General features: G+C 39.9%; 5 protein-coding genes across 8 annotated transcripts; 1 reads left to right on the top strand and 4 right to left on the bottom strand.

Moving 5' to 3' along the window:
• Positions 1–5,786: 5,786 nt before the first annotated feature.
• carnmt1 (carnosine N-methyltransferase 1) lies at positions 5,787–10,018 on the bottom strand. The gene is made up of 8 exons (XM_008295706.1): positions 9,851–10,018; positions 9,229–9,424; positions 8,928–9,094; positions 8,543–8,683; positions 8,140–8,318; positions 7,797–7,910; positions 6,766–6,869; positions 5,787–6,667 (listed from the first exon to the last, which is right to left on the bottom strand). Exons 1-8 carry the CDS (start codon positions 9,985–9,987, stop codon positions 6,473–6,475), a joined length of 1,233 nt encoding a protein of 410 aa, XP_008293928.1. The 5' UTR covers positions 9,988–10,018; the 3' UTR covers positions 5,787–6,472.
• Positions 10,019–11,859: 1,841 nt separating this feature from the next.
• Positions 11,860–16,027, bottom strand: LOC103367617 (alpha-1-antitrypsin homolog). Of its 2 annotated transcripts, XM_008295702.1 has the most exons (7): positions 16,016–16,027; positions 14,280–14,295; positions 12,982–13,615; positions 12,779–12,849; positions 12,474–12,667; positions 12,204–12,351; positions 11,860–12,116 (listed from the first exon to the last, which is right to left on the bottom strand). In XM_008295702.1, the coding sequence occupies exons 3-7, from the start codon at positions 13,607–13,609 to the stop codon at positions 11,922–11,924; spliced, it is 1,236 nt and encodes a 411-aa protein (XP_008293924.1). In that variant the 5' UTR covers positions 13,610–13,615; positions 14,280–14,295; positions 16,016–16,027; the 3' UTR covers positions 11,860–11,921. The 2 variants fall into 2 exon arrangements, with proteins under 2 accessions (XP_008293924.1, XP_008293923.1); XM_008295701.1 differs by lacking the exon at positions 16,016–16,027 and having other exon boundaries at positions 14,280–14,350.
• LOC103367618 (dual specificity protein phosphatase 26-like) lies at positions 14,810–16,352 on the bottom strand. 3 transcript variants are annotated; one of them, XM_008295704.1, is made up of 4 exons: positions 16,186–16,352; positions 15,834–16,059; positions 15,166–15,377; positions 14,810–15,066 (listed from the first exon to the last, which is right to left on the bottom strand). In XM_008295704.1, the coding sequence occupies exons 2-4, from the start codon at positions 16,010–16,012 to the stop codon at positions 14,870–14,872; spliced, it is 588 nt and encodes a 195-aa protein (XP_008293926.1). In that variant the 5' UTR covers positions 16,013–16,059; positions 16,186–16,352; the 3' UTR covers positions 14,810–14,869. The 3 variants fall into 3 exon arrangements, with proteins under 3 accessions (XP_008293926.1, XP_008293927.1, XP_008293925.1); XM_008295705.1 differs by having other exon boundaries at positions 16,283–16,307; XM_008295703.1 differs by having other exon boundaries at positions 15,834–16,352.
• A 451-nt stretch (positions 16,353–16,803) lies between these two features.
• bag4 (BCL2 associated athanogene 4) lies at positions 16,804–21,874 on the bottom strand. The gene is made up of 5 exons (XM_008295700.1): positions 21,605–21,874; positions 20,918–21,037; positions 20,488–20,718; positions 19,780–20,049; positions 16,804–18,565 (listed from the first exon to the last, which is right to left on the bottom strand). The coding sequence occupies exons 1-5, from the start codon at positions 21,695–21,697 to the stop codon at positions 18,083–18,085; spliced, it is 1,197 nt and encodes a 398-aa protein (XP_008293922.1). The 5' UTR covers positions 21,698–21,874; the 3' UTR covers positions 16,804–18,082.
• Positions 21,875–22,394: 520 nt separating this feature from the next.
• On the top strand, positions 22,395–26,014 carry lsm1 (LSM1, U6 small nuclear RNA associated). The gene is made up of 4 exons (XM_008295699.1): positions 22,395–22,560; positions 22,697–22,765; positions 22,942–23,057; positions 25,335–26,014. Exons 1-4 carry the CDS (start codon positions 22,515–22,517, stop codon positions 25,503–25,505), a joined length of 402 nt encoding a protein of 133 aa, XP_008293921.1. The 5' UTR covers positions 22,395–22,514; the 3' UTR covers positions 25,506–26,014.
• Positions 26,015–26,463: the final 449 nt, after the last annotated feature.

Here is a 26,463-nt window from a genome sequence, read left to right as displayed (position 1 = left end):
TCAAAACACCTCAACTTCTACCCAGCTAACTTGTTAATTAACGTGTCTAATAAAAGGACATCATATTGTCCAATTATCTCATTATCTCTTAAGCCTGTAAAATATACATGCAGCTACAACTCCTGATGTACAAATAAATATTTTAACCTAGTTTAAGTGCATGTTAAATATAAAGTCTGATTTTGATATGCTAATTCATTAGACAACAGGTTACATTTAGCTTAACAAGGTTTTAGCTAACATTAACATTGCAGCTAAACTTTGCTAGCATTAGCTATTCGCTAATGACCGCTAATAAGTAAATAAAAGGCGTCACGTTTTCCAACTATCATTAATAGTTTTGTATACACTTGGTAGAGACAAGCTGACCTGTTTAGTGCATAAATATATTAGTTATAGCTGAATAACTTACCATGGCTGCACTCTTCAGTTGAAAACGGTCCAACACAGATCTTGAGTCAGATCCCACCGTCTCATCATTAGTCTGACTAGGATTTGCTGCCCTTTTATCAGCCGCTGGTCCAAAGGTCAGGGAGAGCCTTTCTAAGAAGCCTTGAGGAGTTCATGGCCTCCTCCTTCAAACACAGTCAGAGGGGTGAACTACCAACAAGATTCATGGGTTTGAGATGCATGTTGAGCCTCAGGTCAGTTTCCAGGTTCACTAAGGTGGCTTTCTTGTGAACTGCTAGACCAGGTGACTCATGCTGCACAGCTAAACCAGGTTCTGTGCAGGGTTTGGGATTCATATTTCAGTATTCGCTATATTTCACTAATTCTCAGCTGATGGAGAACATTTGCAAGCTTCAATGGCAAGCTATAGTTGTAGTATTTTTCTGCCACAGGAGAGCCAATAGTCGTCCTCAAATGTATTCATACCCTTCCATTAAAGAAAAGGCAAAATTTACAATAGTCACTCAAATAACTAGAAACTGAAAAAAATAATAATAAAAATTAAATAAATTATATATTTTTTGAAATAAGACATTGCTTTTGAATTGTGGTTGAAAAGAATCATTTAAAAAAAGAAAAGAAAAAATAATATCCCAGACAAATTAGAGCACTCTCCTGATGAGCAGTGGGCCATAATCACAATACCTGTCATCAGGTGCAGAAGTCTGACTGAGAGTTACAGAAAACACTGTGATTGTAGTGATTGGCTCAAAGGGTTGTTCAACAAAATATTAGTTTACGGCTCCATCATGCTAGTTTGCTTTTTTTTGTTTGTTTGTTTTTATATTTCTGTTGAACCACAATTCAAAAGCAATATCATGATTTTCATTAAATTTTTCTTTATAGTTACTTTTGTCAATTTCAACTTATTTCAGTGACAGCTGTTTTTTTTTTTTTCCTTCTTTAATGGGAGGCTATGAATACATTTGAGGATGACTGTCGCTGCCATAGATGGCCACAGAAGTGCCAGAAACTGCCAGCACCACCAGGAGGAAACTGGTTTCTCTTTGCCATGGGAACCTACATGCACTTGAGCTGGTGATGCAGAAAAAGCAGAATTACGCTTTTATGCTTGGTGCTTACGTGCTGCCAATCCGTTTTACACTGCTGGTATTGAAGCTAATAGAACAGAGGTTAGAAAATTTACTAGTCCATTGGTATTTTTTTACTAAGAATTTATTTCAGGTTAATTATTAGGCCAAAGTGATTTTTGTGTATCCTTCATTATAGGACATCACACTTAATTATCATATTTAAATGTATGAAGTTCACATTTCAAGAGCTCCAATGTGCAGCTGTCACATTGATAATAAGCAGCTGCAGTGAGAGCACATGAGTAGTAAAATAAATATATATAGTCACGCCGTTAATAATTATCTACCAGCATTCCTCTCTTGGTTTATTTGTGATAGTGGGTGATATTATCTCTCGTTGGGTTTTGAGTTTTACTTGAGCCAGCTTACACAAAGAAAACCTGGTTGTGCTCCTTTACAGTAGACCCCTTCGATGTGTCTAACATCCTGCTCCACATGAAGGGAGACGAGAGGATGGTAACTGATGAAAGAAGGATGCTAAAAATTGATTTGATAAAACATGATTAAAAAAACACACAAAACTAAATCATTTTAAAGAAAACAAATAGAAAAATCACATCTTTATAAAAAAAAACATTTTATTGCCAATAAAAACCACAGCCTGTGACAATCTGCTCTAATGAGCAAAGAGATGCATCAGTAACATGGAATAACAGTGTCCTAACAGCACACTTCAATGAGGTGTATTAGGAACAAATATTTTTAAGAACAAAATCTAACACCATCTCTCAAATAGTTCTACCAAATAAGCTCTGAAACATACTGCAGAGTGGTTATATTACAAATTGTTTTATGCAGACTGAGTTTACATATCTAATTCCTTTAAATACATTACGCACAGGTTTATGAACTATTGTTGTAGAAAAAGTTTGTAAGACAAGGATTCAACAGAAAACAACTACTCACTACTGTAGGGCTGTTAGTAATTGTTTTCACTGTCAAAAAAATGTGTTGATTGTTTTAGCAATTATTGGTTGACTGGCTCATAAGTGTGTTTTTCTACAGCCCCACATGATGTTTTTTCGTTTGTTCCACAACTTAAACATACTCAGATAATGTTTGGGTCATGGGGAATAAAGAAACGGAAAATATCCAGATTAAGGCAGCTGGAATCAAGAGATTTTTTTTTTTATATCAAAATAGTTGGTGATAAATTTAATAGTTGACAACTAATAGGTACACGAGACTGTCTGAAAAACTTCACATACAAACCTATTGGATCTTTAAATTTAGGATTAACAGGCGTCTCTTCACAGCAGTTTACTAAAACTATAACACTGCAAGAACAGTGTTGCTGCTTCATCAAAGTCCCACTTACGCTCACTCACCACAGCCTGTATCACTCTGACAGGGCAGTGTTAGCACTGTGGTTATTGCATCTCACCTGGATGCATTTCAAGCACCCCTAATGTGCTTTAGATGTGTCTGTCTGCTGCAGAGCATCATATTGTCCTCATAGCTTTTCAGCATTGCTCTACCCATCATCTTCAGGTCTCCATGGCGTCAGAAGAAGTGTCTTTGACTTTCAGCTTTTCTTTTGATTGGGAGTGGTCACTGGTATCCTCTAACAGTGACAGATCAAGCTCGGGTAAGGGGACCCTCCAGTACTGGAAGGAGTTGAAAGCACTGTCTTCAGTGTTTGTGTCTCCATCAGACTAAAAGAAAGGACAAACACAGAAGAGTAAGCTCAGCAGAAATGAAGAAAGCTTACATTTTGAAAGAGTCGAGATATAAACAAATCTGTGCATAAATGAGAGGCATATTTTTTCAATTAGGACCTGATGAGTTAAGTGAGGGTTGGACAGGTTTCTGGGATTACAGCAGGATGGGTAACCAGTGACCTCTAGTGGACATTCACTGCCATTACACCGAATAGCTATCTGAACCTGCATACTGAAACCCGCCAACTTTCCCCATGTTGTCAAAAACTTACCGCGTCGCTGGCTTTACTACTAACAGCCTCTGAGCCCTGGCTGTCCTCTCGAAGTCGTTTCTTGGTGTTTGTCACTGCGTTGGAGCTGCGACGGTCCGGGAAACTTCCAGAAGTCTGCATCGTCAAAACACTCGCTGCGACCTTCCTGGTGTCGCAGTTTGTGGTTTTCCGACAAACAAACGGTTCTTCTTGTTTCTCCTCGGAGTAATACTTTCTCTTTCTGCAGCGGCTGCCCAACAAGGCCAGCAGGGAGGGCGGATTCACAACCCCGACTGGAGCCACGCTTTCCAGCTGCAGGTCCACACAGCACAGCGAGCGGTAGCATCTTTTGGAGGGAGAGTCGTTCAGCCCAGTGTCCTCAGCGCGCCGCTTCGCCATTAATCTGTCGAAGTCCACGGAGACACAGCGGTGAACTGAAAACACGTGGAAACCACGCACGGACGCTGGCTGCTGTTCACAACTTGTACAACGTGGTTATCTTCAGGATCTTACCCAAAACACTAACACCGGTAGTGGAATTATTGCGAGGCAGTCAGGGGAGCCAATCAGAGGTGAGCAGCGCTGCGTTAGCCCCGCCCACAGCCTCCACACTTCCTGTGGCGGGGACATTTGATTGGGCTTTCATACACTGTGCACACCGCACTGTTGCATTCAGGGCCTTAGCTGGTAACTTTAGAAATATTCTCCTTTGAGAAAATATTTACCAGTCACAAAATACAATCATCTAAATGTCCACACTAAAAGGAATTAAATCCATTTTTGGTGGAAGGCATACTGAGTGCTTAATTTTTTCATTTTGTTTACAGAAAGAACTCAGTCGTATATATTCTTAGTCTAAAAGTACAACAGTCAAGGTTTTCCAGAAACACCAAGGACATGATCTCACGTTCCTCAATAGTGTCTACAGCCGTGATGGTAGTAATACAATAGTAATAGAAGAATATCTTCATTTGTGTAGTACTTATCAAAGCAAAGTTACGAAGTGCTTCTCATATCATTTTTAATGCTATGTCATTAAAAACATAGCATAAAACACAGTAAAAGCTAATAAATTAGATTTACTTTATTGATCCCTTCTGGGAAATTGCTGAACAATCCAGATTAAAATAAGAAATTGTAGAACTCAAAGCATGCAAAGAGGACACAAAATTACATAAAACATAATACCAGAAATAGTACCAAGCAAAGCCACAATAAAATCCAAAATGGAAATACCCTGAACGGAATAACAAGAATTAAATCTAATCAAGCAAGGCAGAGCAAATGAAGTAAGTTTTAAGCTTTAAAAGAATCCACTGACTCAGCCTGACAAATGTTCTTAGGCATTGTACTCATTGTACTGTATGCATTGTACTCCAGAGTTTGCCACACAGGAAGTCCCTAAACTTGAAGAAACATTTAATGAAGATCCTCAGGTATTATAACTTTTAGTGTAGGAATATGCTTAACCATGTTAAGATGATTTTCATCCAGGCATCTTGTTAGACATTCCTTTTAGTATCAAACATTTTGATGTCACTGCAGTAAAACATGTAGGTAATAAAAAGCAACGACTATTTAGTTATTTTTTCTATCACTGTCAACTGATACTACTTGGGCTTTTGCACATATACAATATATGCACCAATCAGCCACTGACAGGTCAAGAGAATAGCATTGATCTTCCTATTACATTTCAATGTTTGCTGGGTAATCTTGGGTCCTGGCATTCATTTGAATGTGACTTTTGACACATACCACCTACAACTCAGCATTGTTGCAGACAAAGCAGCTGCAACACACGACCCCAACAATCTGCCGCCAACATCTCCGTGCCAGATGACACTGAACACCCCCAGAGGTCCAGTGCCCACACCCTGATGGGGCAAAACTGTTTAGGCAGAACAAGGAAGACCTAAGTTGTACAGAAGAAACACAGCTCAATACTTCAAAAAAAGTTGCTAAATACACTGAAATATTTTAGGTGGACCTAAAGCTGGGTTTTTGATAAGATAAACCTTATTTGTCACATACACAATTATACACAGTACAATGCGTAGTGAAATGTGCTTGGTACCTGCATCCAGTTGCAATAAAAAAATAAAAATAAATATAAAAATAAATGAAGATAGAAATAAAATAAAATAAGATACCTAAAGTTTTCAAGAAATGCATAGATAAATAAAATAAAATCTAATCAAATAAAGCAAATGGAACATGTAACATGTGTGCAAAAACAAGGTGCAAAAATATTTAAAGTGAGTTTTGTGTGTTTGTGCTGGTGTCAAAATCTTTCAAAATGTGATACAGTAAAACTATGGAGACTTACATTTTTTAAAATGTTTGGCTTTATTCCAAAGTGTGATTAGAAACCAGTTAAGTACATGATCATTATTTCCAACTTTAAAACAACTTATTCCTGAAAAGCTGAAAGGTGACTGATGCAATAATAAGATGTAGTTAGTGGCACCATATTTGAAAAAATAAATAATTTCAAGAGCAAACATGCACATTGCATTCTCCAATCACACACGCGCGCACACATACACACACACACACACAAACTGTCAGGCAGTGGATAAGAATGGGTAAGACTGTAGGCTTCCATAATTAAAAGAAATATACTCTTTATGGCATGTAGCTGACACACAAACCACTAAAATAAAATAGTAGCCAGTGGTAACAGATTCATCGTAAACCCAGGGATCAAGAGGAGTTAAGTACTTAGACAGTTTGTTCTGATGTTATAGCTAACATAGTACTGCAATACTTCATATTACATTCTACATTTTGAGCCATATTCAGGTGATTCGCCTGTCCCACAAAAAAACAGGGCCTTCAGAGTTCGGCACATGTTTCCAAAAGACACATCATAAAAAAATATATTTGACAAAAAAAAAGAAAAGTATGTCCACTTAATTTCTTCTTTTTCTCCTTTTCAGTCTGTCAATCTGATCTCGTCTTAGTCAATGGTTGTGCTCCTCTGGGTTCACTGCTTTTGTCAAAGAATTTCTTGTCACGTGAGGCTGTCGGTACCATCTCGCCGCGGTGATTTAGCAGCCGGTGGGGAACCTTGTTCTCCATCGTCCTCTTGACAATTAAAATACAGCTCTGCAGGCTTTCGTGCCACAAAGAAGACACAATCGTATACATATCTCAGCATGGACCGGTCATTCTCTGTGTAGGTGGTCTGTACAGACTCCCTCTCCACCTGACGGGAAAACATAAGTACTAATTTACTACTGAAACTAGATTTTTGAAACAAACATAATGTTAATCCATTAAGATTATTTATAATTCTCTGTTTACCTCAATGTGGAAGCCCAATTTAACCATCGCTGCTCTAATGTCTTCATAGCTAAGTTCGACAGAGAATTCGTTGGCAATGTTCTCAAAGTGATACAGCAGTGGGCCTGAAAAACATGAAAGATTGAAACATTTAGGTAAGCTTAATGACCCAAAAGGGTTATTTTTGAACATTTCTATGATAGTTAGTCTTGTGATTTTATGAGTTTATGGATGCTTCCTATTGAATAAGAAACATAAGAAAAACATTAATGCACATCTTATTCATTGGACATTTTGTTGTCAAGTCAATTAAGTCAACTGGACTTACTTGAGAAAAATGTGACTTTGAAATAAATACTTTTTTGCAGTTTTTTTTAGGTCAGGGAAACATAGGAGAACAGTCATTTTGCTAACTGCATTAGGATCTCATGATTCCTATAAAAGTCAAGTTTTTTGTAGAGCTGCCATGATATTCATTCTTTTCCCACTGTTTTATGTAAGTCCTTGTTTGCCTGATTCAGGGCTCCTATGGGCAATAGAGCCACATTTGAATGAAACATTTTTCCAATATTTCTGTGCACTTGACCCCAAAAATCTGTAAAAAATGTTTGACCTGGTCATTCCCCCCGTAGTGTACACAGTACAGAATATAAATTATTAACAGCATGCAACTTAAAGAAGTAGTATGCATTGTGTTGTGTGAAAAAAAGTTACAATGTGATAACAAAGTGAGATGAAAAAAAGTGGGAACCCTAAGAAAAGAAATAGCTATCAGCAAAAAGAGTACATGTGTTATAAGTATACTAGGATGACACTGTTTTATAAAAAAAAGATTTTTTTTTTATCATTTGCTGTGACAAGGAGCATATCTTACTACATTTGTCTGATAATAGTGCATCTAAGGTTGTGTATTTGTCTTTTTTAACTCCAGCAGTTGTAACAACATGTTATTTAGTAATGGAAAGCATTTCTGAATGTCAAGAGTGTAAATATAAATAAACTTTTTTTTTTTTATTTTTTTTTTTTTTTTTTTTTTGCAGAAGCTGACTCACCCAGGTTGATCCACACTCCACCAGGCTTAAGAATCTTCCAGATGGTTTCCACGTACTCTATTACATTATGAGCTGTGTCAATAAAAAAGCAGGTAGCCACACAGTCCCAGGACTCTGACAGACACAGACAACAAAACAGAATTACTTTCAATAAGGGGAATAAACTAGGTAATAAACTATTCAGAATGAACTGTACCATCCACATTAAAATGTAAATATTTTTTACACAATAGAACAATGTTTTGGTCAACCAAACATTTCTCTTCTTGTTGTTTATGAAATTAGACAGTATCTCTATTCAGCAACGTTTCAAAGGTTACGGATCTATGCAGCTATTACCTACCTGGGTCACTGTAGACCTCCACAAAGTCTCCTGCTACCATGGAGAAGTCCGAAGTTAGTGGCAAACTTTGAGGGTTGACATCCGGGAATCTGATTGGTCGTGTTTGGTCGGAGGATTTCTTGTTGTTGCTAAACTGGTGGATCCAGGGGTACAGGGTCAGAGCGTTCACCTTTTCACACCTGAATGAAGCAGTCCATATTTATAAGCAAACATGGATGGAAGTGTTTTTAGGCAGAGTAAATAACTAAATTTGGATTTTGACCTTCTTGTGATTACAGACACATACATTTAGAGTTAAGACATAAAAATTGCTTTAAAATGTACGCAAAGAAAGGTAACAGTTCCTAGGTATTTGTTAAGGCAGCTGAAGTCACAAGACTGATAATCTCGGTGCATGTGTTACCTATTGAGCACAAAGTTTGAAGAGAAGAGCATGAAGAAGCTCCATTCGTTGCCCTGGCATGTATAACCCAGCCGAGCTACCTCCCAGGCTAGACGGCCGAGCCCAGCACCCGGAACCAGCACGCTCACCTTAGACACATCACTGACATAATAAAATTCACAAAATGCACATATCACATAGAAAACACAGAGTAAGTCACATCATTGTAGCTATTACAAGGTGCTTTGAAACTACAGGACAAATAAAAGATGTAGCTTTGTACTGTGTAACCATATCTATTTATTTTTTTGTTAATTTTATTCTATGTATTGAAATATGCAGCATCAATGAGTTTTTCTGTGTTGGCATGCATTTGTCTGTGTAAGCGAGGATGTATATTTCCTACTATTGGTCACATGGAAAAAGTCTTTGGATCTCCAGGATGATTGGCTTGTAGCAGGACTCTCTTTCGCCCCGGCCCGCTTCACTCCAGTCTCTGACGAACTGCTTTATAGTGGACTTAAGTTTGTCCATGTCAAATGTAGAGGATTGACACGCTTTTCTTGGATCCTCCTGATACAGAATGACAGTGACATATCTACATTAATTCTCCAAGTAAGTCCCAGAAAATAAATATCAATACAGCCTTCTTGGCTCTGTACTTATACTGTGTAAGCACAGGGGACTATATTCAGTTTAAGACTTACCCTCTCACCATATTCCATGTTCTCAAACATGTGGAGACTGTTGTGAATGATGGCCTGCAGCACCTCCTGGTTGTGGTCTGCACACTGGCTGATGCAAGTCAGGTTGGACAAAACACCAGGCAACAAATTCTGATGCCGCTGTGAAAGGCTCCGATACTGACGCTCAGCACGCCTGACCTGCTCCTGGACATGGACCCTGGCAGGAAGATACCACAGGTGAGACACAGGCTGGTGTTTATTGATGTAGTTTGCATATGACTCTCTGGTCCCAATGGTTCCTATATTTATTTTTATTATCTTAAAGTCAGATTGCTAGATAAGTCACATTATCCCTCTCCTGAGTCTATTTTACCTTGTGAACAGTAACAGAGGGACACAGGGTGGAGCAGAAGTGTAGAAACAAAAACTGAAAATGAGCAAACATATTCCACAGGAAGCTGATTAAACATAAGCTAACTTCACTGTGGGGAGCACAAACCAATGTCAAAATAATGATTAACTATATCAGTTTGCAGTTTTTCCTCCAAGCCAAGTGATGTGGTCTTTGCTATTGTTTGCTAACAACGTCGCTTATAGATATTGTCTGTCGTTGTCTGTTTATTTTTAAATACTTTTATTGTACCTGTAAAACCGAAAAGCATTAATTATTCTCCAGAAATGCTGCCTCTCCAGTTTAGCCTCCTCTTCCGGGCTGCATTTCTGTCTTTCTTTCCGAAAATATGGTCCACCTTGCGGTCCTTCTCCTGATGGTTCGGCCATGTCTGAAACAAACTACAGTCGTCCAATCAAAACGCGGCAAACTTCTTCTTCGTGACATTTACTGTTTTCAGTGGATGAGTCACCACGAGGCGTATTGCTGCCATCCACAGGCGAAGGGTGGGACTGCAGTTATAATAACAATACAATTTAAATGTTAAACAAATTATTGTTATTATTTTTATTGTTGTTGTTGTTGTTGTTGTTGTTGTTGTTGTCAATCTGAAAGCAGATAGCTGTATTTTATACCTTGCCTACTACAGATGAATATTAGGACTATTTATATAACACTGACATCATACAAAAATAGAACACAAATTAAATATTCACACAAGTGCAAATTCCATTAAATAATTTAATAACACATGTGCTTAACATAATGACAAAAATAAGCATTGATTCTATGTCTATTCTCCAATTTTATTGCAAGGGTTTGCTTTTAAGCATGCGATTGGACTTACCTCCATCTTTCACACCAACACCCTGTTGACAAAAAAAATAAATAAAAATTAATTAGCTGAGCATAGAATTATGTCAAATTTTGTTTTAAAAAAGTACATTTAACTTCACAAAACTATACTAATTAAGGTTTTCTTTTCTACATAGTCAGGACGGCCGGACCTCCTTTGTTTTCTCAGTCACCACCTGCAAACTGTAACTATATTAGAATGTTCCAAAATGTCTGCCTGGCTAAACAGAGAAACAAACATCCCTGAATTAATACCACTGCAAGACTAAGGGAGTGAATCCCCTGGTTTCCATCACAGACACACAGACACCCATGAGCTTTAACTATACTATACCCACTAGAAAAGCTTTGCAAACCTAGTTATTCACATACACGGGTATTGTGTCTAAGTTGGTTCTCACTCCTGAAATATGCAGATTTTGGAAATTGTTTAAAAAAAAACCTCTCTGACATTCCTTTTCTAAGGGCTGAATGTAGTGTATACCCTGTAATAATATACAACACAGGATTTGTAGATAATGAGACAACACTGTTGAGTCTGTTAAGTCTTTCCAAACAAAGTACGACCACTTCCTAGGTAACGTAATTCAGTACATTAGTGCAGGCCCTCCCCTTCTTTTCATTGGTTCAAAAAATGTGTACATCATTACTACAGTATGCCCTTGTTGTTGTCCCAAGTCATATCGTGTTTGTACAGTAGACAGACCAGTGTAAAGCTGTTACACTGTGTGACTGGACTGTAATATAGCTACATGAGGTAAACAGGATTTTTATCATGACTGACATACCAACAAATCTGTACTTTACAGTATGATTAGAGCTGCTTTATTTAATAACTGACTAACCACAATGTTTATTTCAAACAAAGCAAAGCTCCATTTAATGGCAGTTTGATGTAAGTTATACATAGTCAATATATTGCATTTTTTTCTCCAAAGAATAATATACATAAGATCATATAGACATCAATCCTTGATCCTGGTTGTCTGCAGCTTATAGCTATAGCTGGGTGATGCTTAACAGTGTTTAAGTTCAACTAATGCTTGTTGAGTTTAGCCAGTTTGGTAATAATATACTGCAAAACATAAAAGGAAAAGGGAAAAAGGGGTTGTGTCATCTATTGAAAGCAATATATCGCTGTTTTTTCTCTCTGATGTATGTTTATAAACTGTGCTTAAGATTTAACAAAATGATCTGCATTCTGTCAAACACTGAAGAAGAGGACAAATGTTAGGAGGAATTTAAAAATGTTTTCTTGTCCCCAATTTATTAGATTTGTTATTTATGTTTATTTGTTTTTTGTTATAGAAGATGACTGAAGTTAATAAATGCTAATAGCAATGCCGGCTGATAGTGTGTAGCTGGAATCGGTGCATACTTTCAAAGTAAGAGACCACACAACAAAGCTTTTTCTGAGTATTTAATGTCTTCCACAAAAGCTGTGCTTGAACACCAAGCGTTTCCTCGATCAGAGGTTTGGGTTGATAATCTTTCCCATGAAAAGGATCTCGTTTGTGGTGTCCTCAGTGATGGCAACCATGAACGGACGGTTGAACTTCAAGACTGGGATGTGCCGGAAGGACATAAGCATGATACCGATGCCTGTAGCGGCTGCAGCGGTGGCTCCAGCCTCATCGACATCCAGGGTGGCTTGGTGCACAACCTACAGCACAACAGAGGCAAAATGAGATGAAATGTGGAGGATAGGAAAAGAAGTGTGCATTCAGTAGTTTATGTTCTCTGTCCTTACTTCTGAGACAGCCAGTTTTTTCCCCGCTGAAATGCCACTCAGATCTGCACGATCACCAAACATGTCTGTCATTCCCATGTCAATCAACACGTCATTCAACGTGTAGGACGACTTGATGGAGAACTTTGGAACATATATGTCATATTTCCTACAAATTGGGAAATAAATGAACAATTTCAAAGATTTATGTAACAGGACAGAACTGAACATCTGTGCCAAATCATACAGTCTGAACACCAAGAATTTAAGGATGATTTAAATCTTCCCAACCTAGACTTCATCCACTTCAGCCATTTAGTGATATGGGCTGGACAAATAGAATTCTCCAGTGTTGCCATGTCATCTGGCAACATCAGCAGCATGGAGTAGGAGCCGTTGAAGGGAAGGTGGAGGACTGATGTGTTAATGGCCTGGTCATAATAGGATTTAAAATCATCTTCCATATTCATCATCTGGACTGGAACCTAGAAAGCACAATTTAAAAGCCTTAATTAGAAAAAAAAATACAATAGTCAGGATGCACAATGAGTTTTGTGACTTAAATTCATTCTGGGAAAAAAATGTGCAGTTTGAACCTTGGTGTTCTCGTTCACATTGAATGTGTCCTCCTTGGTCAGATCAGCATCGAATGGAATTTCCCACTTTCCTGTTTGATGGTGATGAGCAGAATTTTATATATATATATATAAAACACCTTACAGATGACATATCAAACTTAAAGGTGTGAACTTGAAATGAGAGAGAGGCCAACCAGATGTGATCTCATGTTAACTTTTACCTTTGAAGTAGATGTAGCTGATGAGATACATGACTGTGCTTGGGTCCAGGTTTTCCACCAGCTTTTCGATCTTCCCATTGGTCTTATCTGATACATACGTATTGATGGTATTGGCACTGTCTTTGGTTTTGGTGAAGTCAACATTAAACCCTTCTGCAAAATAGGACTGCTTCAACACCTCCAGGAAATCAGGCTCTGGCTTGAAGCGGTTATCCACGAACACGGCGGTCCCTGCATTGGTGTCTTCATTAGATGCTGACTTTTCCAGGAGCGTGTGGAAGGCTTGGTCTACATTTGCTTGCATCAGCTGGGAATTGTTGAAACCCAGACCACCGAAGAGCTGTCTGTGAGTCTCTCCTCGTGCTCCCACAGACAAGGCAGCCAAGGCCACAGAAACACTAGCTGGTGAAAAGAACACGTTTTTGCCTTGGGAGTCGGCATGGGCTGCTAACTTTTTGTACAGGCGGAGGGCAAAATCTTGGTTTGCCGAAGTCAGCAGTGAGACACTGTTGTCGTTGCTGTTCACGGCAGTGTCTTGTTCTCCGATGGCATGACCTTCATGGTGGTCGGATCTCCCCAGGCAGACCACCGCTGATAAGATCCAGATACACAGAGCTGCACGCATCATGGTGAACTGAGAGAAAAGTTCAAAAGTGCAGCATTGTTCATTTGGGTTACACAATGTTTGCTATTGCAAATACTCATGTAGAGACTTTCCTGGAAGGTTACAAAAAAATGTTGTTTTAAAGGCCCAGAAACTTATGTACTTACTATGAGCTCCCTGTTTTTACATGAGCACATGCAACTCTGCAATAGTTTTGGTTATTTTCCATACAAATTTCTGTTTGTCTCTTCTCACAGGTTTAAAGTGGGCAGATCTGATTTAGATGGACAGATGTCATGTAGTTTCAAGCACCAATCAGGTTTAACTGACATTAAAAAGAGAATTTGTTCACAGCATTTAGGTGTTTTGGTTACTGTCGGTCAAATTTGATCAAATCTCTCACACAGAATCATCATGAGGCAGATTTCCTGAACGTTTATACACTTTAAAGAAGCCAAAAAGCTCATTTTAATTCTGATGCTAGTGTCTGAATGATAAATCACAGTTTGAAGGGAATTTAATTTAAAATTCCTCACATTATAATGTATTGTACCTCCAAGAAAAAGGTAAGATTTACAAATCAAGTCAGAATTTACATTTACATTCCACAGTCTGTTGGCAGAGTAAGTAAAACATGTAGATAAAAAAAAATGCATGTTTCTAAACTAATTAATGCATCTTTTTATCCACTTACCTTCTTCTAACTGGAGCTTACAGTGTGTCTTATGGACCACGGACAGAAAAGCCCAGGCTGGACTGAGGGAGACCTCTTGTTAATATAGATGGTTAAAACAACTGAACTTTGACTTTGTTTATTCTCTGTCTCCACCTCTTGTTTGCTCTGCCTCTGTGTTTGCTCTGTTTAATCATTGCTTTCTAATCGTGACATCAAACTGAGTAAGCAGACTTGTGTAGATTTAACTCACTGCCAGTTATTTATGAAAAACTGCACCAGATTCATCTTTTCAGTGTAAAAGTTTAATCCATGTAACAAGCACAAATTGACAGGGTATAAATATCTTGTCCATAAAGTTCTTGACAGTGATAACATGATCCAGGAAAGGAACGGATGCTCTAAGTGCCTTTTCAGAAACAATATCTGTAGTGCTAAAATTGTGTTGTGTTGTTGTTGTTTTTTTTAAAGCCACATGCAATTACATCTCCTCTCTTTACCGTTAATGAGTATGCAGTACTTGAGTCTACTTGAAAAACGCTTTTTTTTAAAAAAAATTGTGTCTTTTCCTGTGTTCTGGACCCATGAAAGCTAAATCCATCAAAGAGGGTTCAGTGATGTTTGCCAAAGAGCTGTCCATCCAGTTTGATGAGCTGTCGCAGGAAACCTCGATTAGGGATCACGCCCCGGTTGTCTTTCACAGCACAAATAGCCTCCACAAGAGTCAGGTTCTGCTTCAGCATCAGGTAAGCCAGGACCAAGGTTGCAGAACGGCTCACGCCCACATGACAATGCACCAGCACTTTGCCTGAGAATCGGAGAGGCGTTAGATTGCACCATTATTTTCCCACACACATAATCTAATTGTCTTCAAACTGTCTGTATCCTCTCTGTGGCCCCCCCTTACCTCCTCTGCTGAGAGCACTTTGGATAAAGTCTGCTGCTGCCTGGAAGTTGACACTCATGTCGAAGCCACACGAGTCGTGAGCCTCTATGCCCATGTAGGTTATCCTCATCCCCTCATAGATTTCTGGCCGTCCTCTACGTTTACTGTGGGCTGCGTTTAGGATGTGAGTGATTCGATGCATGGAGAGATCAGCCCTGTTCTCTGCACTGTCTCTGAAAAACACAGCAGTTTGTATTTACTGACAGCAGCTGACAATAGGCAGAAAAGACAGTTAAATGCTTCAGGTATTTTCAAATGCACAATATGTATGAAGCATATTTCATAGTGATGGACTGATGCGGAGAACGCTTCTGGCATGCGAGTTAGAACGCACTAGACACCTGAGACGTGCTTTCATGCCCGGGCATCAGTGGAAACTCTCACATAGCTCGGCTGTAGTTTACGCAAGTTCCTAATGTGGAATGCAACCCGAGAAATCGTTCTGCATCTGAATCTGATTTATGAGGAGTTCCTCTTTCACATAAGCGGACTGAATCCAAGTATAGTCTTTTAATATTAGTCAACAAGGCTTAGTTCACTCTCTCCGTCTCAACATACAAATAATATGAGGAAAGTTATAAGAAGCATTTTTATGGGTTTTCACTCAAAGAAAGAAGTGAGCTACTTACTGGTCGCCAATATAAAGCCTCGGCCAGACTTCATTCGCATGGCTGATGATGGCCTTGCCAGTAAACAAGAGCCTTTCCAGCTCAAACACTGCCAATCCAGGGGAACTCAGGTCAATCTCCACTTTCCGAGGAGGTCGCTCATCATTCCAGGATGCAGGGAGTTTAGATGTATATGACATTACCTTTTCTGTTCGGAGTTACGGTAGACTTCAGATTTGTGTTCAAACTATATTAAAGTATACAAAAAGTTAAAATCTGAAAAAAGTTACTGCAGTTTAAAGTCAATACTTCTTTAAAAAAAAAAAAAAAAAGTGAATCCTGAATACAGCTTTACTCGAGGAAAGAAAAGTACTCATAAGCAAGTCCTCTGCAGCCTCCGTGTCAAACGGAGCAGAATGAAGAACACAGGTGATTCCAGACTCAGACTTCTTCACCTCAGATTTACTCACCACAGGGTGCCCCAAGTGTTGTCAGGCCACTTGACTCTTGAATTAAATTGAGCCTGTGTGCCCTAACCCTTCAGCGGCATGCGTTATGCTTTTGCATCAAAATAGCACTCTATTTAAAGGTCCAAATGTTGGCTGGCAGATGTAGTGAGTGTGGCCCGAGCACCAGTTTCCACTCAACATTATATACATATATACATATATATAAATAAATCTATGTTTACAGAATTTGGCTAAAAAGATGTTTCTTAATAAGCTTATAAATATGAACTACAAATGGAAATCTTACCCTTTTAACTAATATGAAATGACTACTGTATTTGCATGCAATGTAGCAAAACATGAAATCACAGGTTAAAAAAAAATATACTGACATTTAATTACTCCTTAGTTTTTTGTCACTTGTGATCATTTCAGTATTTATCAGGCATAGATTCCCATCTTGTGATGGAAACATGCATTACTTCTGAAACTATACAGTTGTACTTCATCCAAACTTGAAATAAACACAGATGACAGATTTGTTTTTTCCATGCAAACCTTGTGATCTTATTTTTATTTATTTTTTATCATATAAAATCATCCTTTGAAATATGGCACTCTGTTTTTTTGTTTTGTTTTGTTTTTTACTAAATCAACACTTCAAGAATGTTTGGAAAAAAAGACTTGCTATACACAAGACAATGGATTGTGGTGCACATCTGGCTTTGATATAACAAGGATTTTTGTCCTAGAGAAAACAGAAACAAACTAAACATTTAATTGGATTGCTGCGACCAACATTGTCCTTAAGCATAAAACATTACTGAAAACGTTAAAGTACATCTTTTCTTTTATATAGAAGTGTTTAAAGAGGGAGGAAAAGAACATAATTTAACAGCTTTTCAAGTAATTCTTAATCTTGTCCTTACCTATCTGTAGTAACAGTAGTTCCTAGAGTGAAATACACAGCATTCATATGTAGGTCTGAGTCTAGGTCTGCACTTAGGAAGCAATTTCATCCAAAAGATGGAATAATGGGGACAGCAATCTTCAGGGGTTTTTTCACTAATCTGCTACACTCTCGGCCCAATTATGAGCTCTGAGATGTCATGATTGTACTGAGTGCTTATCTGACGTTACAGTGCATGCAGGGCTGGGAGCACAAGTGAAAAGAAAAGCGCTGCACCTACTGCTGCAGAGGCGCAGTGAGGTTAAGTGACTATGGGCAACTAAGTGTACTGACTTCATTAGGGGAGAGGACAATATCATGTTCATGCACATGGACTGTGAATGTAATAATAGACAGCTAAGGAAGTGCACGTGTTGTTACATGTAGGATCAGACTAAAACCGACCCACAATCCTGAGGGACAGCGTGATGATAATCTGGATTTGAATCACAAGTTAGAGACCACTAACAGTTGCAATGTGGCACTAAGTAAATTTATCTCCGAATGACTCTGCCCTGCATTATGCTGGCAAAGACATAAAAAAATAAGCTGAGCAAGAGTCGTGTTCCCAGCAGTCACTCAGGCTGACAGTCACGTACAGTATGTACGACCATCAGCCTTCATATCTACTATCACTATATCATTTATATCAGCATAATTAGACTTTGAAGGTTGATTCATGTATCAGGAACTGCTCCATCTTGTTCTTGGGTCCATGCCGCTTAACTTCAGGCATTTATATTATCATGATGGTGGGAAAAAAACCTAAAGGTATCACATCTCCGAAGAACAAGACTAGACCCTCAACGTGTCCATGGAAGATCAGGTAGAAGAAAACAAGACGCAGTGATCCACAAGCAAATAAATCCAGTTCAGAAGGCTTTCTTCTCCAGCTGGTCCAGAATGGCCTGGATTCTCTGTACAGCCTCCTTTCGGGCTTGCCGGACATTCTCCTGTCCCTGAGTCTCCACAGAGTCCAGCTCCAGCAGCTCTTTGGTCAGCAGTTCCTCCAGACACCGGTAACTCTTGTCTGTTTTTTTGCCGACAAATTCATCGACGTCTTCCTGAAGCAGCAGAACTCGAGCCATGACCTGTTGGACCTTAGCTAGGCCGGGGTTATCGCTGAAGGGCTGAGGTCCAGCCTGATCTGCAGCTGGTGCTGGTGCTGGAGCTGGAACTTGGGCTGGAGCTGAGGGCGGAGGCTCAGCTTGCGAGGGATTAGGATCACTTCTCCCAGTTTTGTTGTACATTTGGGGAGGTGAACTTATTTCAGCAGGCTTTCCATTGGTGGGATTCGGGGGTGCTGTCGGCCTGGGTTTAGGTCCCACCGGTGGGGCACGCTGGTGCTGTTGGTCCTGCATTAAACACAAAACAACAAATTGTAAAAGACATTGTAAGATATTTGAAAAAACAGGAGTGATCAAAAAAATTACGTACAAACAACCTGAAATGCAGCACAACAGCATGAAGTTGCTTCAATGCGCTGTGCGCCAGGTCACAGCAATGCGATTACGCATGTTTTTTTTTTGGCCACGTCAACACAATCATTGCTCACCATTCGCCCTACTTGCTAGATTTGGGTCCCTGAGACTTCCTCCTCTTCCACAAAAGGAAATTAAAGTTGACACAGTTTAGGGGATACAGTGCCCGTCGCAGATGGTGCCTGACATATTTACATAACGGGACCACCTAAGAGTGTTACATTGTAGCAGCACTGGGAGGGCTGCATTGCTACACATGAAGACTACTTTGACAAGGACAGTGGCAAAATTTAAAATCAGGTACACTTTTTGATTTCTGTAGGCGCAGTCTCAGAACTTTTACATCACACCTCATGATAAAGCTTATCATGTAGCACACCATCTGGAAACGTACTCAAATAATCTGTGCATGCATGGTGAAACTTGGTATTTGAGTTTTAAGAATTTTTATATATAGAATTGTTGGTTTTTTTTGGGGGGGGGGGGCTTTTTGCCTTTATTTAGAGCAGTAGATTGAGACAGGAAAGGGGGGAGAAGAATGGGGTGAGACCTGCAGCAAAGGGTCATGAGTGGGAGTGGAACCCACGACCACTGCGTCGGGGAACTATAGGCCCCATTTATGGGTCACCCACTCAACTAGGTGAGCTATAGGAGTGCCCTTGAGTTCTAAGATCTTATACAAAAGCTCATTACGTCATTTCCTGTGTACTGTGTAACTATTATTACTGGCTGTATACTCACTGTATGGACATTCAAAATAGAACTCTCCAAAACTGATGCAGAAGTATTTATTCTGAACATTTAAAACCTTTTTCAGCAAGTTTAAATGTTGTGTGTCCAGATCAGACATGTCATTACAGTGACCAGACACATGTACACACATTTCTAAATGGTGAAAGTCACATGAAAGCAAGTGTAACTGTACCTTATCTAAATTATTATTTTCATTTTCTTTCAAAAGGTTTTAAAGTGCATCATCTCAATACTCTGTATGTTTATTTCCGTTTTCCGCATATCTCCCTTTACAAAATATATAGATTTTTTTGTTAAGTATAAAAAACCACATCAAAATAGCTGCGGATTCTTACCTTGGGCTGGTAAGGTGGCGGAGCACCAGTTCCAGTTCCTGGCCATGCTGGAGGATGCGGTGGACGGACAGGATTTCCATAGTGGTTTGGTGGAGGCTGCTGGCCAGGCTGCCATTGCTGCTGTGAGGGTGCATATTGAGCAGAGTGCGCCCATGCATCTCCCTGAGTGCTGGGATGGAGAGACTGGCCAGTCGGGTAAGGAGGATTTGGAGGCATTGCATGCCCTCCTTCGCTGTAGTGAGGGTACGGTCCGGGAGGATAACCAGGACCCTGAGAGGAGAAGCATCACAGAAATGCTGTATTTCCCAAAAAAATATTCAGTTTCTTCAGAGTATGAGTGTTGATTTGGCTTACAGTATGTAGAATTCATTTTTTGTCATTGCAGAGGATGCAACATAACTAAGCAGCAGAAAATAATCCTGCCAGTGCTTTTAGACATTTAAAAAGAAAAAAAATGACAAAAAGAATTGTGCAGATATAAAAAGAGAGTAAAAAAAATAGAATGTACAAATATAACCATTGGAAATTGTGATACAGCTTGTTGTTGTAAGCATAGCCTATTTGATGTCTAAAGAACATTATAAAAACAGTTGTGTTCATGATGAGTTTTTGGATATTGCATATAGCTGAGCATTTATGAAAATTGAATGTTGTGTCGTCTTGCAAAATGTACAGGTGTGAGCATGGCATGTGTTTAAATGAACTCACCCCTTGACAGTGTGCACCAGGATAGTGATGATGTTGGTGTTGAGAGTGTGGTTGCCCAGACGGCCCACTGCTCTGCTCTGCTGGACAGCCCTGGTTAGGATAAGAGCCTGGAGCAGGTCTCTGAGGGTCAGCACAGTAGAAAGGGTTGGACGGGTGGAAACCGCTTGTTGAATATTGACTCTGTGCTGGACTGTAGACTCCATGGCCATTTGGATAACCTCCCGGCATTACCTACATGAAAGCCATAAGAGGGGGGAATTAGTGTGTGTAAATGTATCACCATAGTGACGCAATAGATTCGACACACATGCTGACTGTTTGAAAATGTCAGGGAAAGGTGAAAGCACTTAAGAGACTTAAGATAATGAGTAGATTTACACCTACATCCTCGGATTTAGTGGGCCAGGTTATGTTACATCATGAGCTGTACCTGTGGATTGTACTGTGGCTGAACATCGGATCCCGAGGGATAGGTGTTTGCATAGTGCCCTGTGGAGTGAGACTGAGGATACCAGTAGTGTGAAGGGTAGCCTGGATACTGGGAAGCGTCCTGTGAACAGAGTATGCAAACATTTAATTTCTTTCCTTTGGGAGTGACAGCGAGAGTGTTGATGGTTGTAACCAGGTGTGTCTTCAGTACAAGCATAAACACAAAGAAAACAGCATGCTTTTCACATCACTGCCTATCCTAGAAAATTCAGGAACAAAGTAAACAGAGCCACTGACTCATTTACTGCTCGCGGAACCAGTTCAGCACAAACCATAAACACTGTCGAGCTAACCGAAGAGAGGCCAAGCTAAATATATGAGGATACACACTCTGCTGCTAAAACATGTATGTTTTCACACAACTGTGCCACTATTATCCGTGCTGTCACGTCAAGACAAACGTGACAAACTCGAGCAACAGCTGAACTAGCAGTGTAGCCGTAACTATTACATAATGCCAGCTAGCTCCGTTAGCCGTCCAGCTAGCATGGACACAGCTCAACGCGAGCTATCCGGGAAATAACCGTTGCTTCGCACAAATTCACGTCGTTTTTTTGTGGATAATTTAACACATAACAGACGCCGACTAAACCCCCGAGAGTTGCCTAAGCTGTATCCGCTCACTTACCATACTGTTATTCCAGTTCCCGTGGTTATTTCCCGAGTTACAAGTCGAGGGCCAGCCAGGTTTCAGATTTGGCTGCATTTGATGATGATGCATCAGCTAAGCGCGCTCCCCCGCTGCCGTCGCTTCATCTGTCATTGTAAAGAAACAAACCTTCAACCGGCCGAGAGTCGCTGAGCTGGGCCGTCAGGTGGGTCCGAGCCGTTAGCAGCGACGTTGCTGTTTTTCTACACAAGCAGAGATCGCTTGATTGAAATCAGGAAATGATTGAATGACGCGGAGCTTGTGCAGCCTCGTCCTGCCGCTTTAATGAGCAGCACAGGCTGAAGTCGAGAGGTCTCACTCTGCTACTGTTTTCTGGCACCGCCGACGTGATGACGGACAGGGTGGCGCCGCGATCTGCCCTTGTTTTGTTTTCACACCACCTGAGAAAATCTGAAAATTTGTCCGATCATGCAAAATGTCGGCTATCTGGATTTGTGCTGGTGATAAATATAGCTTGATTTAAATATTGTGTAGTTACACAATCCAACGTGTTTCTTTGTTCCGAATCCGAGACTGCCACTTGTGTATACACGATCTTTGGCGTCTCGTGTGCGTCAGTGGACTCTATCAGCCAATGAGGAAAACGCAATAAAATATCATATTTAAAAAAATAATAATAACTCTTAAATCGTCAAAAAACGTATCTAGTGTTTATTTACAGAAATATTGTTAAAGCTCCAGTCATAAGAATGTAAATAATAGAAACAGTGATGGAATTGATAGCGCACAAAGGGTTAAGCGTGTACAGGAAGTTTATCCTGAGCTTGTATAAAGCTTCCTGTGCTCCTGTTGAAAGAAACATATTTTGAAACATTCATGGCTTGACTGTACAAAACAGATATAAGAAGTAAACACACAGAAGCCCAAGATGAACTACGTACCAGGGACAGCCAGCCTCATTGACGACATCGACAGTAAGTCGGAGGGAGGACGGACTCCTTCACCCAGAGATCGTTTCAAGATGCGGCATCGTGTCTGCCACAAACTTGAGCATTAGTAACCCATTAAAAATGCTAATTTAACGTATTTGTGTTTGCTTTTAACCCCCAGAGAAGCACCTGGTGCTGCTACGAGATGGCAGAACGCTGATCGGTTACCTCAGAAGCATTGATCAGTTTGGTACAGATCACTTCATTGTCTCCACTTTGTTCTTTACGTGCTACTCAGGACGTTTTCAGCTGCAGGCTCAATTCACCTGTTCATAGCATGAGATTACCACAACCTGATGTATTTATATCTTCTTAAAGGTCTTTTCCTTAGAAAACCTATTAACTTTGCTTCTCTTTCCCCTCCAGCCAATTTAGTTTTTCACCAGACAGTTGAGCGCATCCACGTGGGGAAAAAGTTTGGTGACATCCCCAGAGGAATATTCATTGTGAGAGGAGAAAATGTGGTGCTGCTTGGAGAGATAGTAAGTGGGAGTGCCCTCTTTTTCTTTTTTTTTTAATGTGTTAAAATAATACACAAACTGAGGTGAAACAACATTGTTATGATGTCCATTTAAAATGTTCCCAGTCACACATTACATTAAATTTGCACAAGCCTCAGATTAGAGGTTCACCATGTTAAAACAACAAAAAAAGGATGCATAGAAATACTAAACAGATCGGGATGATTGTGCATTTTATGTCGAACTGCTTTTTACTCTTAATATTGCCATGTTGTTGTGAAACAGGTGGACACAGTATGGCTATTTAAGGTTCAATACTGAGTAAATGAGAACGCATCAGGCTTTCTGGTAAATCTCTTCCTTTTGTGGTGACAAATAAGCTTCTTTTTAGATCATCACTTGTCTTGTAAACAAGGTTACAGACTAAACCATGTTGGTACATGGAGGATGGGATGCTGATGTGCTCCCTCCTACATGACTGATCAAAAGTAGATGCAGGTTTGTTTAGAAGCACTGAGGAAAACCTGAATACACTTTAAAAATGTATCAATCCATCTTTGCTGCAGCTAGACAACACTGTAAGGCTGAACAATTAATGCACTTCAAATCCTAATTTGAAAAAAATACAATTGGCAAATTGCAAAGGCAGCACTGTTGCCTCGCAGCAAGGAGGTCGCCGGTTCGCGTCCCGGTAGGGGCACCGGAATCTTTCTGCGTGGAGTTTGCATGTTCTCCCCGTGCAGCGTGATTTCTCTCCGGGTTCTCCGGCTTCCTCCCACACAGTCCAAAAACATGTTGAGGTTAATTGGTAATTCTAAATTGTCCGTAGGTGTGAATGTGAGTGTGCTTGGTTGTCTGTCTCTAAGTGTAGCCCTGTGATGGACTGGTGACCTGTCCAGGGTGTCCCCTGCCTTCGCCCTGAGTCAGCTGGGATAGACTCCAGCCCCCCCACGACCCTAATGAGGATTAAGCGGTGTATAGATAATGGATGGATGGAAATTGCAAAGGCTGCAATTAAGGACATACAAGGTGTGGTTGTTAAATAATGACACCAATGAGACTTTGTTTAACTCGAGCAGATTGAAACTTCCAGCTCGCCCGTTGATCAGTGTGTACTACGTGGTTCAGCTGTGGTTCAACTGACATAAAGTCCAGTCTCATTATTTAATAGCCACACTGTGTCTGATTTAGAGTTTGAACTGTCGAGATGTTACAAATTAATGTCACCCTCCTTGTGCGACGCTTTTGATGGCACCTAATGCATTAATTCTCCATCACATGTTTTACATCCATTAGATGCTGAATATTGACCTGAAGCTTTGAACTTTGAAAAATTGAATTGCAACTTCTGTCAGAAAAATCACAATTAAATATTTTCCCTTCGTCTTTCAGTGCTACTGTGCAATGTTAGATACAAGATACACAACCAAGTTTCAAACAGAAAAACGTAACTCCTGCTAAGCTATTTAAACAGGCTTTTGTTCACAGCAATAAAGAAGCATTAAAGTAAATCATCCATAAGGTTGGATTTATTGTAATTGTGCTAATGTATGTGAGCTGCTGCGCTGACGCATTACAGGCTCATTACAGTGACACGGGGCTTTGTAGGCCAACACACGGAGCAAACATGACTCATGAACCAAGACTCATCTCCCTCTATAAATATACATTGTGCATTCACACAAATCAACACTTGTGACAGCAGCACTGCCTCTGCTATTAAAGAGGATCTACAAGTCTGCTGCAGTTCATGTTGTTGAGAGGTAGCATAGCACAAGGCCCATTTTCATCTTTAGCACAGATGTGTCTGTGCCAAGTTCACTGCTTTAGAAGATTTGAACAACTTTTGTGGTGTTCGAGGTTTGTGGGAGCCTGATAAGTTTGCTCATTTGCCATTTTAGTTTGACTAAATACTTGTTATTTATTTCTCTTTAATCGATGATAAAGATAGAGAGGCGATGATTCAGTCGGCCTGCTGGCTTGATTTGCTGTTGATGAGGGCTAGAGAGACATTAGATAATCACATCTGGCAGATGAAGAGAAATATTTACTTACTTTGTGTTTATAAGGGCCTTGTCCTCAACTCTAATTAAATGTTTTCATGGGAGTGGAAAGTGTTTAGTTTTGTGTTTAAACTGGCCAGAACATGTGAATTCCTGCTAAAGTAATTGTGTCATACATAATCACGCACAAAGTAGCTCAGTGGGTGTAACACAAGCATTCAAGTGTGAGTGTGTATTGATGTACATAATATTTGCAGCAGCCTTTAACACATGCACATGTTGTGTGTCTCTGCAGGATGTGGACAAGCCCTGCGACACGGTGCTGCAGCAGGTCTCCATCGAAGAGATCCTGGAGGAGCAGCGGTTGCAGCAGCAAACCAAACAGGAGACGGAGAAAGTCAAAATGCAGGTCCTGAAGGATCGAGGCCTTTCCATACCCAAAGCCGATAATTTGGACGAATACTAACACCGCCTTGTTTCCATGAGCCTCTTTCTCAGTTTGTATGGGACTGATCAGTTTTATGTTGAATTGGAGCGCGCATGAGCGCATCTTTTTTTCCTTAATGGGGCAGAGGACAGCATCATTCTGGGTCTCTCTACTGTAGCGTACTGTATCAATTTCATTTGAATTCTCTGGGGGGGAATGTGATCGGCTGGTTGTTCTCAGTTTTACATTTCATGGTGACAGTAGAAAAAAAATGTGTTTATCTGTGAGCACTATGTTGGCAATTTAGCAATCATTCTACAGCAGCACTTTGAATTCTGTAACATGATGAATCTTTTTGTTTTTGAGATTGTGAGTCGGCTATTGACAAAAAACACTTTTCTTTTCTTTTTTTTGCTCCATTAAAGAATTTAGTTTTTCATTATGAAAGGCCTGCTTGGAAAAGTAGTGTCATTTCATCACCTCTCGATGCTGCCCAGTCTCTGTTTGTCTGTTTTATTTCATGCATTAAAGGCACTAACAGCGAAAAATGTTGGATAATAAATCTGGGCCCACAGCAGCAGGCATCCTGCAGGTTCAGTGTGAAGGTGTTAACGGTCCTGACAAGCAGAACGCGCTGCAATGAGACATCAAACATGAGACAGATGCATCTGGGAGGAAAGGGTAGGAAAAACAACTGTCAAAATGCCACCGTTAGGAGTAATGTCTATATATATATATATAAGTAATATGTACAAAAGAAGTATGCTTCACCTTATTCAGGACTTTCATGTTGCCATATGTAGAAGGTCTTTCGGGCTCCATTGGACCACAAGAAAGAATATGTGCAAAACAATTGTTGGTATTCATTATAGACTTTTATACTACGTTAAATAAATTTTCTGATAAGTTGACGTAGTTTTGGTTCCAAATGCATGACAAATGTTCTTCTTTTTATATTTAAAAATAAGTCTTCAAAAAGCTGCAAGGTGGCGCAGTT

Source organism: Stegastes partitus, unplaced genomic scaffold, assembly GCF_000690725.1.
Source record: "Stegastes partitus isolate 25-593 unplaced genomic scaffold, Stegastes_partitus-1.0.2 Scaffold1072, whole genome shotgun sequence".
Lineage (NCBI taxonomy): Eukaryota > Metazoa > Chordata > Actinopteri > Pomacentridae > Stegastes > Stegastes partitus.
This window is presented reverse-complemented; position numbering and strand designations above follow the sequence as displayed.

Bases quoted from the DNA above. Each gene is read 5' to 3' on its own strand.
- carnmt1 (XM_008295706.1), bottom strand. From the start codon at position 9,987: ATGGCCGAACCATCAGGAGAAGGACCGCAAGGTGGACCATATTTTCGG. The intron at 9,095-9,228 runs GTAAGTCTTAAA...ATTCTGTATCAG, and splicing joins ACATGGAATATGGTGAGAGG to GAGGATCCAAGAAAAGCGTG. The intron at 6,668-6,765 runs GTAAACAGAGAA...TTTTCCCGTCAG, and splicing joins AATTGGGCTTCCACATTGAG to GTGGAGAGGGAGTCTGTACA.
- LOC103367617 (XM_008295702.1), bottom strand. From the start codon at position 13,609: ATGATGCGTGCAGCTCTGTGTATCTGGATCTTATCAGCGGTGGTCTGC. The intron at 12,668-12,778 runs GTTCAAACTGCA...TGTGCTTTCTAG, and splicing joins ATGTGAACGAGAACACCAAG to GTTCCAGTCCAGATGATGAA. The intron at 12,117-12,203 runs GTAAGGACAGAG...GTTGTGCTGTAG, and splicing joins AAAAACTGGCTGTCTCAGAA to GTTGTGCACCAAGCCACCCT.
- LOC103367618 (XM_008295703.1), bottom strand. From the start codon at position 16,012: ATGTCATATACATCTAAACTCCCTGCATCCTGGAATGATGAGCGACCT. The intron at 15,378-15,833 runs GTAAGTAGCTCA...TGTGTTTTTCAG, and splicing joins AGGCTTTATATTGGCGACCA to AGACAGTGCAGAGAACAGGG. The intron at 15,067-15,165 runs GTAAGGGGGGGC...TCCGATTCTCAG, and splicing joins AAGTGCTCTCAGCAGAGGAG to GCAAAGTGCTGGTGCATTGT.
- bag4 (XM_008295700.1), bottom strand. From the start codon at position 21,697: ATGCATCATCATCAAATGCAGCCAAATCTGAAACCTGGCTGGCCCTCG. The intron at 20,050-20,487 runs GTGAGTTCATTT...TTCTCCTCTCAG, and splicing joins CTGGTGCACACTGTCAAGGG to GGTCCTGGTTATCCTCCCGG. The intron at 18,566-19,779 runs GTAAGAATCCGC...TGTTTAATGCAG, and splicing joins CGCCACCTTACCAGCCCAAG to GACCAACAGCACCAGCGTGC.
- lsm1 (XM_008295699.1), top strand. From the start codon at position 22,515: ATGAACTACGTACCAGGGACAGCCAGCCTCATTGACGACATCGACA. The intron at 22,561-22,696 runs GTAAGTCGGAGG...TTTAACCCCCAG, and splicing joins CCTCATTGACGACATCGACA to AGAAGCACCTGGTGCTGCTA. The intron at 23,058-25,334 runs GTAAGTGGGAGT...GTGTCTCTGCAG, and splicing joins TGGTGCTGCTTGGAGAGATA to GATGTGGACAAGCCCTGCGA.